General features: G+C 39.7%; 1 protein-coding gene across 1 annotated transcript; it reads left to right on the top strand.

Moving 5' to 3' along the window:
- Positions 1–1354: 1354 nt before the first annotated feature.
- Positions 1355–12723, top strand: lrrc24 (leucine rich repeat containing 24). The gene is made up of 5 exons (XM_085930423.1): positions 1355–1410; positions 8364–8538; positions 9341–9619; positions 9733–9901; positions 10681–12723. Exons 1-5 carry the CDS (start codon positions 1355–1357, stop codon positions 11913–11915), a joined length of 1914 nt encoding a protein of 637 aa, XP_085786549.1. The 3' UTR covers positions 11916–12723.
- The last annotated feature ends 909 nt before the right edge of the window (positions 12724–13632 follow it).

Genomic DNA, 13632 nt, shown 5'->3' on the forward strand with positions numbered 1-13632 from the left:
TCTTTCTAAAATTGTTATTTCGATCAAATGGACATGCTGGATGTGGTTACAACTACCGCATAATGATTATACAGCTCAGAATTACTTTGCAATAGGGACCGTCTCTCAATGGAGCATTGATGGCCATGGGAACTAATGGAAAAATGATTGAAGGGCACACTACTGTCTTAAGAGTTTGACTAGAGGAAGATGTATTTCCATGAAATGCAACATTCACAGAAAAATCCATTTAAATGACTATATTAGGAGCATGATAGAGGGTTTAGCTGCATCTTGCTGCGTTCATAGGTTGTGTTTGTGAGGAACAGAGTTCTGGACTGCAGTCCCATCAATTTAGCCAAGCAGTTAAATTTTGCATATCCCGGGTAATCAGTACCACGGGCGTTGAAATATGCTCCAAAATGTTATTTTTGCCCATAGTCAGCCAACAGCTTAAAGCATTATGATTGAGCAATATGGTTGGCTGTAAATTACACTGCACTGGTTGAGATAAATTGTTCTTCAGCTTTCATTTCCAGCGTACCCAAAATATAATGGTGTCAGTCACGCTGAGAGTTTTGCCCCGTTCATTTAAGAAATGAAACATGGGCTTCTCAATGGAATTCATTCAAACACAACATACCCAATACATATTTTTGACTGGCTTGCAGGTGTAAAATTGTCCGAATTGAGGAATATTGCTTACAGTTTTTTTTTCCTTTGTGCTCGAGTTGGAAATATCTAAAATTGAGTTTGTTTTTTTTGTTGTTTTCTTCAAAAGAAAACACGTATGTAATAGTGTACCCATTGGTGCATTCATTGGTGCAAGCGGCACATTTGATTTGGGGGATACAAAATCTTTCTCAAAACAATACAATGCATTTCACTTATGAAATGCAACGATAATTGAAATTTATAAAAACAACGCCAACTGCAGCATGTTTGCACGCTTCCTCAGCTCCTTGCGTCGATTATCGGACTGTTTTAAATTCAACCGGGGAGTAACGCTCCAGGCTGAGCGGATCATAAATCTATGCTTTCAAAAGGAATGAGGAAATAAGAACAATAACGCTTTCACTCTCTCTTTCTCACTGAGAGGTAGAAACACAACACAAAAGCATTAGTTGGGTTCGTTATCACTGGAAGATAAAATCACACAGTGGGCGAGATAAGAGAAGGAGGGGGGGAAAGGAGGAGGGGAGGTAAAAAGAGTCAATCGACCATCACCATCACTGACGTCCGTCCGGCATTGGCGCTTCTTACTCCCTGCGTCCAATTCCTATGGACGAATTCGCACTGTGTGGAATACATTCGCCAACTCGGCCATCATAACAGTGCTTTATGCACGGATTTCTTTCTTTCTTTAGAATGTCTGATGCCTTTTTCGCCGTTTGAGTGTCCAGAGCGAGGACCCCTGCACGCGGAGAATTGGTAGGTTGCAATTGTATGGTAGCGGGATGCATAGTCAAGTGCGACAGTGCGATTAAAAAAAAAAAAAAAACTTGCGGTGGACACGTAATATGATTGTTGACGATTTACTATAAAGTGCATATTTTTTGCTCCTTTATATGCACAATGTGTTTGTAGCCTATGCGAGTTTCTTCTTTTTATTATTATTATTATTATTATTATTATGATGATGATTATGATTATTATTATGATTATTATTATTATTATTATTATTATTATTATTATTATTATTATTATTGTATATGTGACAACTATCACATAAGGAGTAGTATCAAAGTGACAAAAACGAATGAAACGCATAATGTGGAATTATTGGTTATAGTAACTAGTTGGACAATAATACCTTTCGGAGTACATGCCACTTTGACTTTTCTACCTTTGGTATTAAATTTGGTCAGTTTGCAAAAACACCAACCTTCTCGGAACCTGAAGGGTTCCAAAATGTTACCTTTCTGCCCAATACTTGGGTATATAGTACTATATTGAACATTTTGGTTGATGTACAGAAAAAGCCTTTTGATGTGACCTAATTGCAAGTTTAGTAGCATTCTATTACTCCTAAAAAAAAAAAAGAGAAAAACAATACAAGCAAATTAATACATCAACTTTTTTCATCCATTTAGCACAAATCCATTTGCGTTAAAGACGAAAATGTCTTATAAAATTTTCCCCACAAAGATTTTTGAGCAATTTGATCTAAATGGTACAGAAATGTAGTGTTGTGCACAATACAGTGTATGTGACAGGATTTAAAAGCTATGACATGTGAAATGCAGAAGGAACCAAATTGCAATTCAGAACCCACAAGGGAAAGAAAATGCTCTGCCTCGAAGGTCATATTTTCTCATTCTCAGCATTAAGTGCAGCTCATACTTGGCCACTGTCACTGAGGGTATGCATATGACTCTGCTTAATTGCTATTCGAAACATGGACATGGGGCAAAACAGCAGTCCCTGGGATAGGACTCTGTTTGTTGTAACACAGAGATGGCAAAAGGGGAGGAGGGATTGGTGGTGATGTCTCAGATTTGTATAGCAGACAAGTTGAATCCTTATGCCTGCAGATGTTTAGATTTTTCATGGGGCTCTGCCAGACAATGATGACTGAAATAAATGTCAGATGTTGTGTATGGCAAACCAAATCCCTGAAGACTTAGGAATGAAAAGATCATCTGCAATAAGAACGATATGAAGAAGACTCATATTTTTTTCACCATTCCGGACAGACAGAGCAACTATATTCACCAGGCTGGTTGACAATATTATTTAACATATGTCTGGCAGCTGCTGTCATGTTACCATGAAAGTAGAATTAGGACTCAGTCATCAAGCGTGCACAGTACTGTGCATTTGCTATTAACTGAAATGCTGCAGCGTGCAATGAAATTGTTATTAGAGTATAGTTTTCTATTTCATTTTCGGACACTATTTGCACACACTTCAGATTCCTGTTTGAGTAACGACTGTGCTGTGAACAGAGAGCCCATAAAATAAAGCACATTTACAGTTTAGATTCAGCTAGATGAAACTGTATAATGATGCTTGATCTTGAACAGAATTAATTGTTAAGTGTGAATGCCTTAAACAAAATAGAAAATGAAAGGGATAGTTGCGCTTCTCAAAGGGGGATGATGTAACTTCCCTTCATCTATCTTCCAACCTGTCAGATGCTATCCATCAATTACAGTGAGAAATGCTGCTGCTCAGAAAAGAACGGGCACACAACAATGGGACAGACAGAGCCGTGTGCAACTCCAATGATAAAAATGAAGTGAGAAGAATATATAAATATCCTATTGACCTGCAAATTCTACAAAGTGACAAATGAAAATGAATTGCTTTAATTGATTGTGTCAATCATCCTTAACATTTACACTGGAAACAGGGTTTGTATGAGGGAGAATGTTGAGGACATTGACATTTAAACAGAAATATTGGTGTCAGAAAGAGCAGGAGGTCATGACGGTTACATTTCAAACAGGGAATATGTATTATTTAAAAATAATGTCAGTCTTTGTGAAAAAATTCAATTCTGAAAAGAGGCAAACACTTACTGCGTTAAGATTTGGTTTTGTGAAAAACATGGCTGCCGAGTGGAAGAACTGATATTTTACCATTTATCTCCTTAAAAACATACAGTGAAAACAGGCGTCTCAATAATTGGCCAGATCATATGTTAGGTATCCGCCAGCTTGGGGTAATCATTGTTCAAACAACAGTGCCGCCTCACTGGGGTTGTACAAAATAGTCAATAACAGATTTTGTGGAATTACCTTTCAGATGTAGAAGAAATTGTTTTTTTGGTATTTATTTGGTGCAAATAAAGCACCCTAATATGCGTGGGATATAAAGCAACTTAAATCATCGTTCAAGCTAGTCTCCAAACAACAGCAAGTTTTTTTTTTGTAAGGTATAAAATACAAGATTTTACATACATTGGGGGATTTATGAAGGTTTTTAACTTTTCTAAACTTACTTTGCTCAGTGTCAGGAATAGGGGAGAGCTGATGATCCCTTCTGAAAGGACAGTGAAAGTCATTTCATCTGCCAGTCAGACTCAGGGGGAAAAAAAAGGCTTTTGTCCATGCAAACACTGAATCACAAGGACATTTTTTTTTTCCTCAAGGGACACAACAAGGATACGCTTTTACTTAACCATACTATTTTCTGACTTGCACTATTTTATTTGTTTGTGTACATCGTGTAAAAGTACAGATATCGTTTTTCAGACGTTTGTCTCGGACTACATCATGCAACTGAGATTGTCTGCTACAGTGTACCCAATTTAATTTGCTGTTTTCTTCCTGTCCTGACTGCAACTGTAAGTGGGTTTCAATAACTATAAATTTCTGCATACTATCACTCTTGTCAGCCAGTTAATGTTGTAAACTGTTTCGCCCCCCCCCCCAAAAAAAACCCCATCACTGTCACTGGTTGACGGGTTGTCATGACAGTGTGCGTCCATGCGTGCGTGTGTGTGCGTGCATGTTTGTGTGTGTGAGTATGAATATTTGTTTTGTGAAGAAATACCACTCCTTGACATTGATGCTATTTCTCATTAGCATGTCAGTGAGATTTTACACTGACTTAAGTATTAGCACCGGAGATGTTTTGTATTTTAAATATACTCGTTTATCTTTCACTATCACATATATTTACAGGGGCAATTTCAAATCAATGTCTGCAACGAGCTTGTCAGAGTAGGAGTGTGAAAAGAAAGAAAATCAATGGTGGGCTGTTAACTGAGCAGGGCTTTCTTGACCATTGACCTACCAATATGTGTGTCTGTGTCTTTATCCATCGCTTTCAGATCTGATTTGTGTTGGAGAATAATGTTGGCTGCTGGTGGTGTGCAAGTGCATAAACAGCGTGAGTGGGTGTATGTGGGTGTAGGTGTTATCTGATCTGTCAGTCAAACAGGAACAGGCTGCCTTGGATGTGTGCTGCATGCTGATGGGCATTCACATGGTTGATGTTTTTATTGTGTTTATGGTGGAGACTATCACTCAAAGTGGGAGTTTTTATTTTATTTTATTTTATTTTATTTAATTATTGGTTTGTGCCAGAGTGTCGTCCCAGCTTGCCTTGACCATAGTGTGTTTGTGGACAAAAGGACGCAGTGAGACAAATGATTTAAGACCTGTCAGTCAGGCCACAAGGACGAGCGATGAGAAAAGAAAGAGGTCAGAAATGAGGAATGGAGAAATGATGGAGACTTTCAGAATTTGTCATTTGTCTCCCGGTCATCAGAGAGTTGAGGTTCCTGTGAGTAATTTTGTGAAATGACAGCTCGTATTTCTATGCAGCTTTTTGCCTAAGCTCACAGAAAATGCGCTTGTTTTTTTGATTCACTCTCCCCTTATTGTCGGAGTTACCATAACAACAGATGAGGCAGACCAGCAGCAATGGCAACACACACGTGAAGTTAGTTTCTGCCCCAAGCGCTGTTACTGTCAGCTGCACTTTGAAACGTCAACATCTTTCCTACTTCTCACACTTTTTGCTTCAATTTTCTGCATGTTCACTGTATGTCATTATTGAATGCATAATTGTGCATTTGAAAACAAGGAGTACAATCATTTGGCAGGCTAACGTGTCAAATTTAAAGAACATTTGAATCTGAAGATGAAATGCCTTGTCCTGTAAGAACATAAGTCAAAAACCTCTGTTTGGTAATGCAAGTGTGTTTAATTAGTCTCTTTTAGGATTTATTTGTGTTACTGTTTAAAAATGCCACGACTGAAGAATTATTGTAAAAAGATGTGTTGATAAATATGAGGTCAAAGCTTTTTAGTAGTCCAATACAAAATGTTGTTTTGCACATTGGGATGCATGTACATAAAATAAATGGATGTCCTTTGTTGGTTTGCTGTTTTGATTTGATTTTTTTTTTCAGCGTTTGAGACTGACTCTAGTGGCTGCTTTTTAACATGCAGATTTAAGTACACAGCATTAAGCTCAAATCCTCCTTTTAAATTTTCACACTGTCGGCTGGGAGATACAGTTGACCTCATTTTTCAAAGCAAACAACAGAGACCTCTCTGTGAAAACATCAACGATGCTGAGAGCGGCTTAGCTAACAAGCATCTGATTGTGCAGATTACGCCTGTACCGCAGAGGATTACTGAAATTGAAATGAACAAATTGACCTCTCACCAGTGAAATCCCCAAATCAGCATCACACAAAAAAAAATCAGTCCAAAAAGTCAAAACAATATATGTAGAACAGATGAGCAAAAAAAAAAAAACCTTGAGTCAAGGACTGCTGATTTAGAAACGCAAGTCACTGAACATTCTTTTTTTTAACTTTTGTTATCTAGTTCTTTTCTGAGAACATAAAGAGTGAAAAAAATGGTGGAATTAAATCCAAAAGCTCTGCCTGGCAGGATGTCGTTGGCATTGATGCCTAGCCATGCATTCAAACAATTTCTATTCCACACGTCCTCATTAGGGGCACGTATAACTGAAGGCTGTCCCAGCTGACTGGTGAGAGGCGGTGTGCACTCACAATTTAGTTTCTTAAACGTGCATACCCCACAAAGCCAAAGATGTTTCAATGGAGATTCAAATGTGTTTCCCCTGACTACGCTGGTAGCTCTATTTACCGTTCTGTGTGATGTTTTGCTCCTAATAACATCTATCGGAAAAGATACATCCTTTTCCGTGTCTATTCTCAGTCTGGGGCGAAAGTTTCTTTGCTCTCTGATCGCCCTGTGACATATTCATTGTGAATCAAAGCAATTAAAATCACTCTCTATCGCTCTTTCTCACTCAGAGCAAAACATAGAAAAAATTAAATGACAGTCCAAGGCCATATTTAAAATTCAATTTTTGTCCTTTGTCTCTCGAACAATTACGATACGTTCTTTTCATACGCCAAGAGCTCTTGGCTGCTTTTGTTCTTTAGTGTCTCTGATGACTGAACTATTGATATAGACCACAATGGAGTACTCTATCCAGGCTATCCTTATAAATGGTCTCTAAATATAACATGACATATTAGCATACAGTTCATTGCTCATTCTCTTAATAGTGCAGTGTTGTCAGACTGAAATATGGGCTACAATATTGCATTGCTGCTCTGGATTATTACCCAACTACAAATAAGACATGCTTAATGTCAGTTTAATGAGTATGAAAATGATGAGACTTGAGGCTCTACTTTTGTGGACAGAGTGAGGCAAGGTCTTTGGAGGCACGAACTAAACTAAGTTGTGGTATTTTTGTGGACCTGTGCAAGTGGGCACAGTGTGGGCACACTCAAAAAAGGGCATTTTGTGCTGTTGTGGGCGTGAGCACAGCCAACTTGATTCGCAGCCAATCAAAGCAGCTCTTGTCATTTTCTATAAACGGAGCATGTAAGAGGCACGCTGATTGTCTTTGGCATATATATATATATATATATATATATATATATATATATATATATATATATATATATATATATATATATATATATATATTTCAAAACCGGTCTTAAAACTCACCTCTTTACTTTGGCATTTCTGTAATTCCTGTTTTTATATCCTGGTTGTCGTCCAGTTGTTTTATACTTGTCCTTGCTTTTTATTCTTGTTTTTACTTGCCATGTAGCACTTTGAGATTCCTCCGAATATAAAGTGCGTTATAAATATAATTTATTATTATTATTATATATAAAATAGCCCCGGGGAAGTGACCACTGTATAACATAGTGAAAAATTAACATGTTTATACGTATGTTTTAGTGCTACCATAAAAAAGTGAATGCGCTAAAGAGAGGTCTTTGAGTGAAACAAAGTTTTTCATCTCATCGATAACCTGGCTTTTGGCCTTTTCTTAGTAGACATGTGAACCAGCTCTCCCAATCTAGTGTTTTATTAGTCCTCTTTGGCCATTTTATGCACATCCCCCGACCACAACAGTGGTGGCTCCTTCCGTTTTTTCCCCAAAGGGGTCGCCACAGTGAAACACCCGTTTTTGTCCAGATGATTTGCATGAGAAGTATTTGGTACAGTTTACGCCAGAACCCTCTGAATTCACCCGGACTTGAAACACCGGGCGCTGAAAAGCTCTGCATCCTAACCACTGGACAATCAGAGACCCCGACCACAACAGTACGTGCATAAATAGACAATCTATTAAGATGACACACAAAAGTGTCAAAATTGCTCTGTGAATTGCACAGAATTTAAAGTGGTGAATCCAATGGTTTGCAAACTGTATTTAAAATGTACAAGGGTACATTTGTTTAGACTCTTTCACAGGTTTTCATTAGAGTGTGCACTCGAGTCGCACGTCATCAGTGTGCAGGCAATATTTATGCAGATGTGTTCTTGTTTGTCTTGCATTATGCTGCATTTAAATAAAGTCGTTATTACAGATGAAATATCAAGCCAGTTTATGCTTCTCTTTTCTCAATGTTAGTTCCTCAGTTGTTCATCCACCATGGTCATCTTGCGGCTGTCCACACACATCCTGATCATCCTGGCTTCAGTTTTACAACCTTCTCTGGGATGTCCCTCCGGTTGCCGCTGCTACAGCCTGACGGTGGAGTGTGGCTCTTTTGGAATCAAAGAAATCCCACAGGGCATCCCCTCTTTCACTGAGGTCAGTTGGACAAGTTCAGTCTACAGTGAACCTCTATTAACACGCCAGTGATTTCCTATCTGTTGATATCACTGTGATTCATTTTCATGTATTTGAGTTAAATGATTGCGGTCGATCATTTTGCCGTGACCGTCTTCGACATAAGCCTGAGAGAGGGGCAATCGGCAGAGAAAGTGACCCTCTGCTCATCTGTCAACAAGATGTTTAATATCAGCCCGTGTTCACATAATGGGTTCAGGCCCCCAGCATTAAGGCAGCTCATTAATATTGCTAAAACCATGTCTGAAATAATTCCTTCCATTAACCTTTGTGTCAAAGTCTTTCTTGTAGTTTACCCGAATCACACTGAGCTGCGAGCGTTTGTGCATGTAGTTGGTATTTTGTCAAGGTTGAAAACGGTTGCAATTTCTGAACATGTTCAAAATTTCTTTGCGACAAGATAATCTGTTGGTGACTGTCAAAACTGTTGATGAATGTCTGGTGAGCGTTTTTGGGACCATTTGCTATCTTGAACAAACACTGATAAAAAAAATCTATGTTCTGGCCGTGCGCAAACCCTCTGTAATACAAACACGTGTCCATGCTTGGGCAAAAAACTGACTATCACATCAAACCAGAAAGGACTTTTCAGATATTTCTTAGATTTGTGTAGAATAAAGTTTGCATATATAAACAAAATGATTTCAAATAAGTCACAAGTGGTGCAGAGTAACTTTTTTCTTTGACAATTTAATGATGTGTCTGGGTCTTTTCCTTTATTTATTGATTTTTATTAACTTAATTTCCCCTACCTATCCCACAGACATTGTTCCTCCAGGACAATGCTATTGTGCATATTCGTCTTCAGGATCTAACCAGACTGGGCAGGCTCCATTACCTGTACCTCCAAAATAACAGCATTTCAGCTCTGGAGCCGGGAGCATTTCTCAGTCAGGGTCAGTTACTCGAGCTCGCTCTCAATGGAAACCTCATCCATCTCATCACCCCAGAGATGTTCCAAGGTCTGGAGCATGTTCGGATCCTCTACCTTGCAGACAACCAGATCACTCGAGTCCAGGACAACACCTTCAGGGGGTTGCTGGTGAGTTTATGAGGACATGATGTTCCATTTTTCGTTGCCTGAGAAGATTTGTTGACGGTTGTTCTTTTTGTTTCTTCTATTCACATTTGTCATTTTCTGCACTGGCCTTGTAGCGCCTCCAGGAACTCCACTTGCAGAAAAACAGCATAGAGCTACTGGCAGACAAAGCTCTGTCTGGGTTGTCATCGTTGGCTCTACTGGATCTCAGCCAAAATCACCTACATACTTTAGGAGCCTCAACACTCCAGCCACTTGTCAGCCTGCAAGTGCTCCGAGTCACAGGTTTGAAGAAAGAGCGCATTATGAGTCATGAAATTACCCATCACAAATAATTTTGGAAGCCAGCTGCAAAATAAACATTACTGCTTCATATTGTTTTTGTTGCGCTTCACACTCGTGAGATTTTGTATAATCAAAATCTGATTTACATAATCCATGCAAAGAGGAATAGTCAGAGGCAACTGGGATGGTTTAGATATGCCAAAAAAAACGATTGCCAGCTTGGAAACAATGGCCATCCTGCAATGAGTTTATTACGGGTGCCGCCATTGCTGCAGTTTAATCCAAAGCACAAAGCATTTCTTCATAATAACATGACGTAATACTAAGATAAAAACAATGTTCTCCTTGACAGTTTAAACTTGCCCCTGTCAACATTTATCCTAAAGGCATCTGTAGCTTGCATAGTCTTTCTAGTGGAAGCTTTGTTTATCCCTTCTTATCACCTCTTATTTCCCCTTGGAAAAACAATTCATCTGTTTCAGCCTCAAGCTGTTATTGTTATAAAAACTCGGCAGTATCGGCATTTTTATACTTTTGTGTAATACGAAGGTGAATAATTTTTAGCTTTTCTAAAATGTTTTTATTGTCTCTTTCTGTGGTCCATATAGAATTGTGAAAGTAACTCCTTGGTAAAATAAATGATTATCAGGTTCTTCATATGATCATTGAAGAACTGAATAATGTAGATGAACAGACTTACATTTCAGTCAGGTAGCGTAAGGTGTAACGATGACATTTCATTCAGTCACATCTTGTCCGTTTTCATTCTCATCCTGCAGAAAACCCATGGCGCTGTGATTGTGCTCTCGGCTGGCTAAGGACATGGATCAGTGAGGACGGACAGCGGCTGTTAAGCACAGCCGAGCAGCGTCGATTAATGTGCTCGGAGCCACCTCGCCTTTCCCACCTCAGCCTGGGGGAGGTAGCTCCAAACAGCCTGGTATGCATTCCCCCTGTCGTACAACTCGAACCGAGTCATCTAACTGTAAGACTCGGGGAGAGCCTCAGAGTCTCATGTCAAGCTTCAGGATATCCCCAGCCTCAGGTAACTTGGAAGAAATCTTCTAACGGCAAGGCCCAGTTGTCCCCTCGAGGCTTGGTTCAAGAGCTGGGGCCTAATGGTGAACTTTTCCGACCTGGCGTTGGAGGAGTGGTGACGGCGCTGCCCAGCAGCGGGGGGATGAAGACTGGAGGACTCAAAGGGCTTGTGCGTGGGACCGAGGAGGGCGGTGAGAGGGACAGCTTCGACCCAGATATGGGTAGCGGCATGCTCTTCCTCAGCAATGTGACCGTAGCGCATGCTGGTCGTTATGAGTGCGAGGCATGGAATCCTGGTGGTGTGGCAAGGGTTACATTTCACTTAGCGGTCAATATGTCTTCATCTTCATATCCGTCCCAATTCTGGCCTCAATTGAACACACACACATCGGTTTCATCCTCATCAAATTCCTTCTACCAACCAAAGGTTGTGGATGTTAGCCAGGAGCCACTTTATGAGCAAGACAGCATGGACTTTAGTGCTCTTGGCCCGGCCACACAGACCGCCATCGCTGTTGGCATCTCCTTACTAGCACTTACTGCTATTCTTCTCTTGGTTATGATCTATACCCGTCATCAGCAATACCGTAAAGAAGAAGTGGGATCCTACTGTACCAGCAAAGAAGAGAGCATTATCTATGTAAATGATTACTCTGACGGACCAACCACTTTTGCACAGCTGGAGGAGTACAGTGATGACCATGGCCATGAGATGTACGTGCTGAACCGCGCAAAGCCAGTCGGGTCCGCCTCGGTGAGGTGTCCCACGATGGGAGAGTATGTCCAACAAAAGAGCATGAAAGAAGCTCTGCTGGATCATCAAGTGATTCAGACCCTGTCCAGATCAGGAGGAATGGAGGTTAGGAGGAACCCAGGCGATGGCGGCGAGGGGCCATTAAGTACGGATCCAGAGGAGGTCTTCCTCAGTCAGAGTCTCCTTTTTGGATCACAGCTTGCTTATGAAATTCACTGTTAAGTGGATAAAACAATGTGTTATCAAAGCCACTAAATGAGACCAATTTGCAATGATGTGTAGAGTGATGGAAAACATCAAATCATGGAGATTTGGGGACAAAAGCAAAAAAAGAGAACATTACGTATCTGAAATATATTGAACCGTTTATTCTCGCAAGTGTCGCGGGCGTGCTGAAGCCTACCCCATCTTACTTTGGGTGGTACGTGGGGTACACCCTAAACTGGTTGGCAGCCAATCCCAGGGCACATACTGACAAACAAACATTCCCAATCACACCTAAGGACAATTTAGAATGCCCAATTAACCTATCACGCATGTTTAGGAAATGTGGGAGGAAACCGGAGTACCCGAAGGAGACTCGCCGGCACAAGAAAAACATGCAAACTCCACACGGGAAGTCCGGAGCCGGAATCCAATCCCGCACCTCTGAACTGTATTAACCGCTGCTCTACTGCGCCACCCACATTGCATATTTTATTTAGTTGTGTGACAATGGTGGGTCAAACTATTACAAATTCCGACATTCGATATCTGAATTGACCCTTTCAAAAGATTAAGATGGAGATACATATATGACATAGTTGGTATTTAACTATACTCTCAGAATGGAATGGAAAACTGTGAAACAACAGCATTGCTCAAACATTGTGTAGTCAGTATGTTTTGTGTAAATATAATATTAGAAATTAAAACTTAGTTTTTTGTGGTCCTTGTTGAAAATGTCATTTTACCAATTAATGTCTTTTTTTATTCAAGCTGTAAGAACACATTTTCATTGTGTGTAATTGAAAGTGATGGAAATAACTACATTGGCATTCGTTTGTAACAACCAATTTATTGTAGCGTGAACAGGTCACAGTGCTCTGCAGTTTGTAAATATTAAAATAACTTTTAAAGAATATAGTGGGTTGCTGTGTTTGTCTTTTCTCCTGCCTCGCGATTTCTGGGATTGCTCTTGTACTGTTTTATATATATAAAATATAATACAATATAAGCACCAACTCTCCTTATGAACTCATCATGCCAACTTGTAAATAAGGAATAGCATGTCGAATTATTTAATATGCCTTATACTTAAATACGCAGACTTGTGTTTTGAATCTATTAAGCAAAATGTTGTTTGCACACTTAATAAGAGTGAAGACTCCAAGTGAAATCTCATTTTGTATCAAATCCCTGATGATTTTGACTGACATTTCAATTCTGCTGTCTTTTTTTAAAGAGCACTGCTTGCAGGGGATTGTATAAGTTTGGCAACACATCAGCAGGCACTGGCAGTGACACTTACTACAGAGAGATTGAAAAAAATAATAATAATCAATACTAAAAGCCCAGCAACACCATTGGTCAGACTTCAACGAATACGAGCGGGCGGGATCTACTTTCTCCCTGTAATTTGAGGTGAATTTATGTCCACCAAAGCCCTGGTTGTCATGGATGCAATGGATTTATTTGATCCAGATAAACAGACTGGCGTTGGTCCTGTCTCTTTCATTGTGGCTCGATGGAAAGAAAAAATGAAATAATCCTGCAGTAATCAAAACAGATTTATACCTTTTTTTTTCCATGCAGCTCTCTATTCAGAAGATACGAATATTGCTCTGTTTTGATTGTCACCGTCATATTTAAGGTGGTCTGCAGCCACAACGTCTGAAGCTCGGAGTACCTGAAGGTGTCTTTTGTTGATTAGAGAGCTCCATAATTGATTTAACAGCCA

The sequence above is a fragment of the Syngnathus leptorhynchus genome, chromosome 14 (assembly GCF_054491065.1).
Source record: "Syngnathus leptorhynchus isolate UIUO chromosome 14, UIUO_Slep, whole genome shotgun sequence".
Taxonomy (NCBI): Eukaryota; Metazoa; Chordata; class Actinopteri; order Syngnathiformes; family Syngnathidae; genus Syngnathus; species Syngnathus leptorhynchus.

Coding starts and splice junctions, on each gene's coding strand:
- lrrc24 (XM_085930423.1), top strand. CDS start 1,355: ATGCCTTTTTCGCCGTTTGAGTGTCCAGAGCGAGGACCCCTGCACGCG. Junction 1,411..8,363: donor CCCCTGCACGCGGAGAATTG/GTAGGTTGCAAT, acceptor TTAGTTCCTCAG/TTGTTCATCCACCATGGTCA. Junction 8,539..9,340: donor GCATCCCCTCTTTCACTGAG/GTCAGTTGGACA, acceptor CCTATCCCACAG/ACATTGTTCCTCCAGGACAA.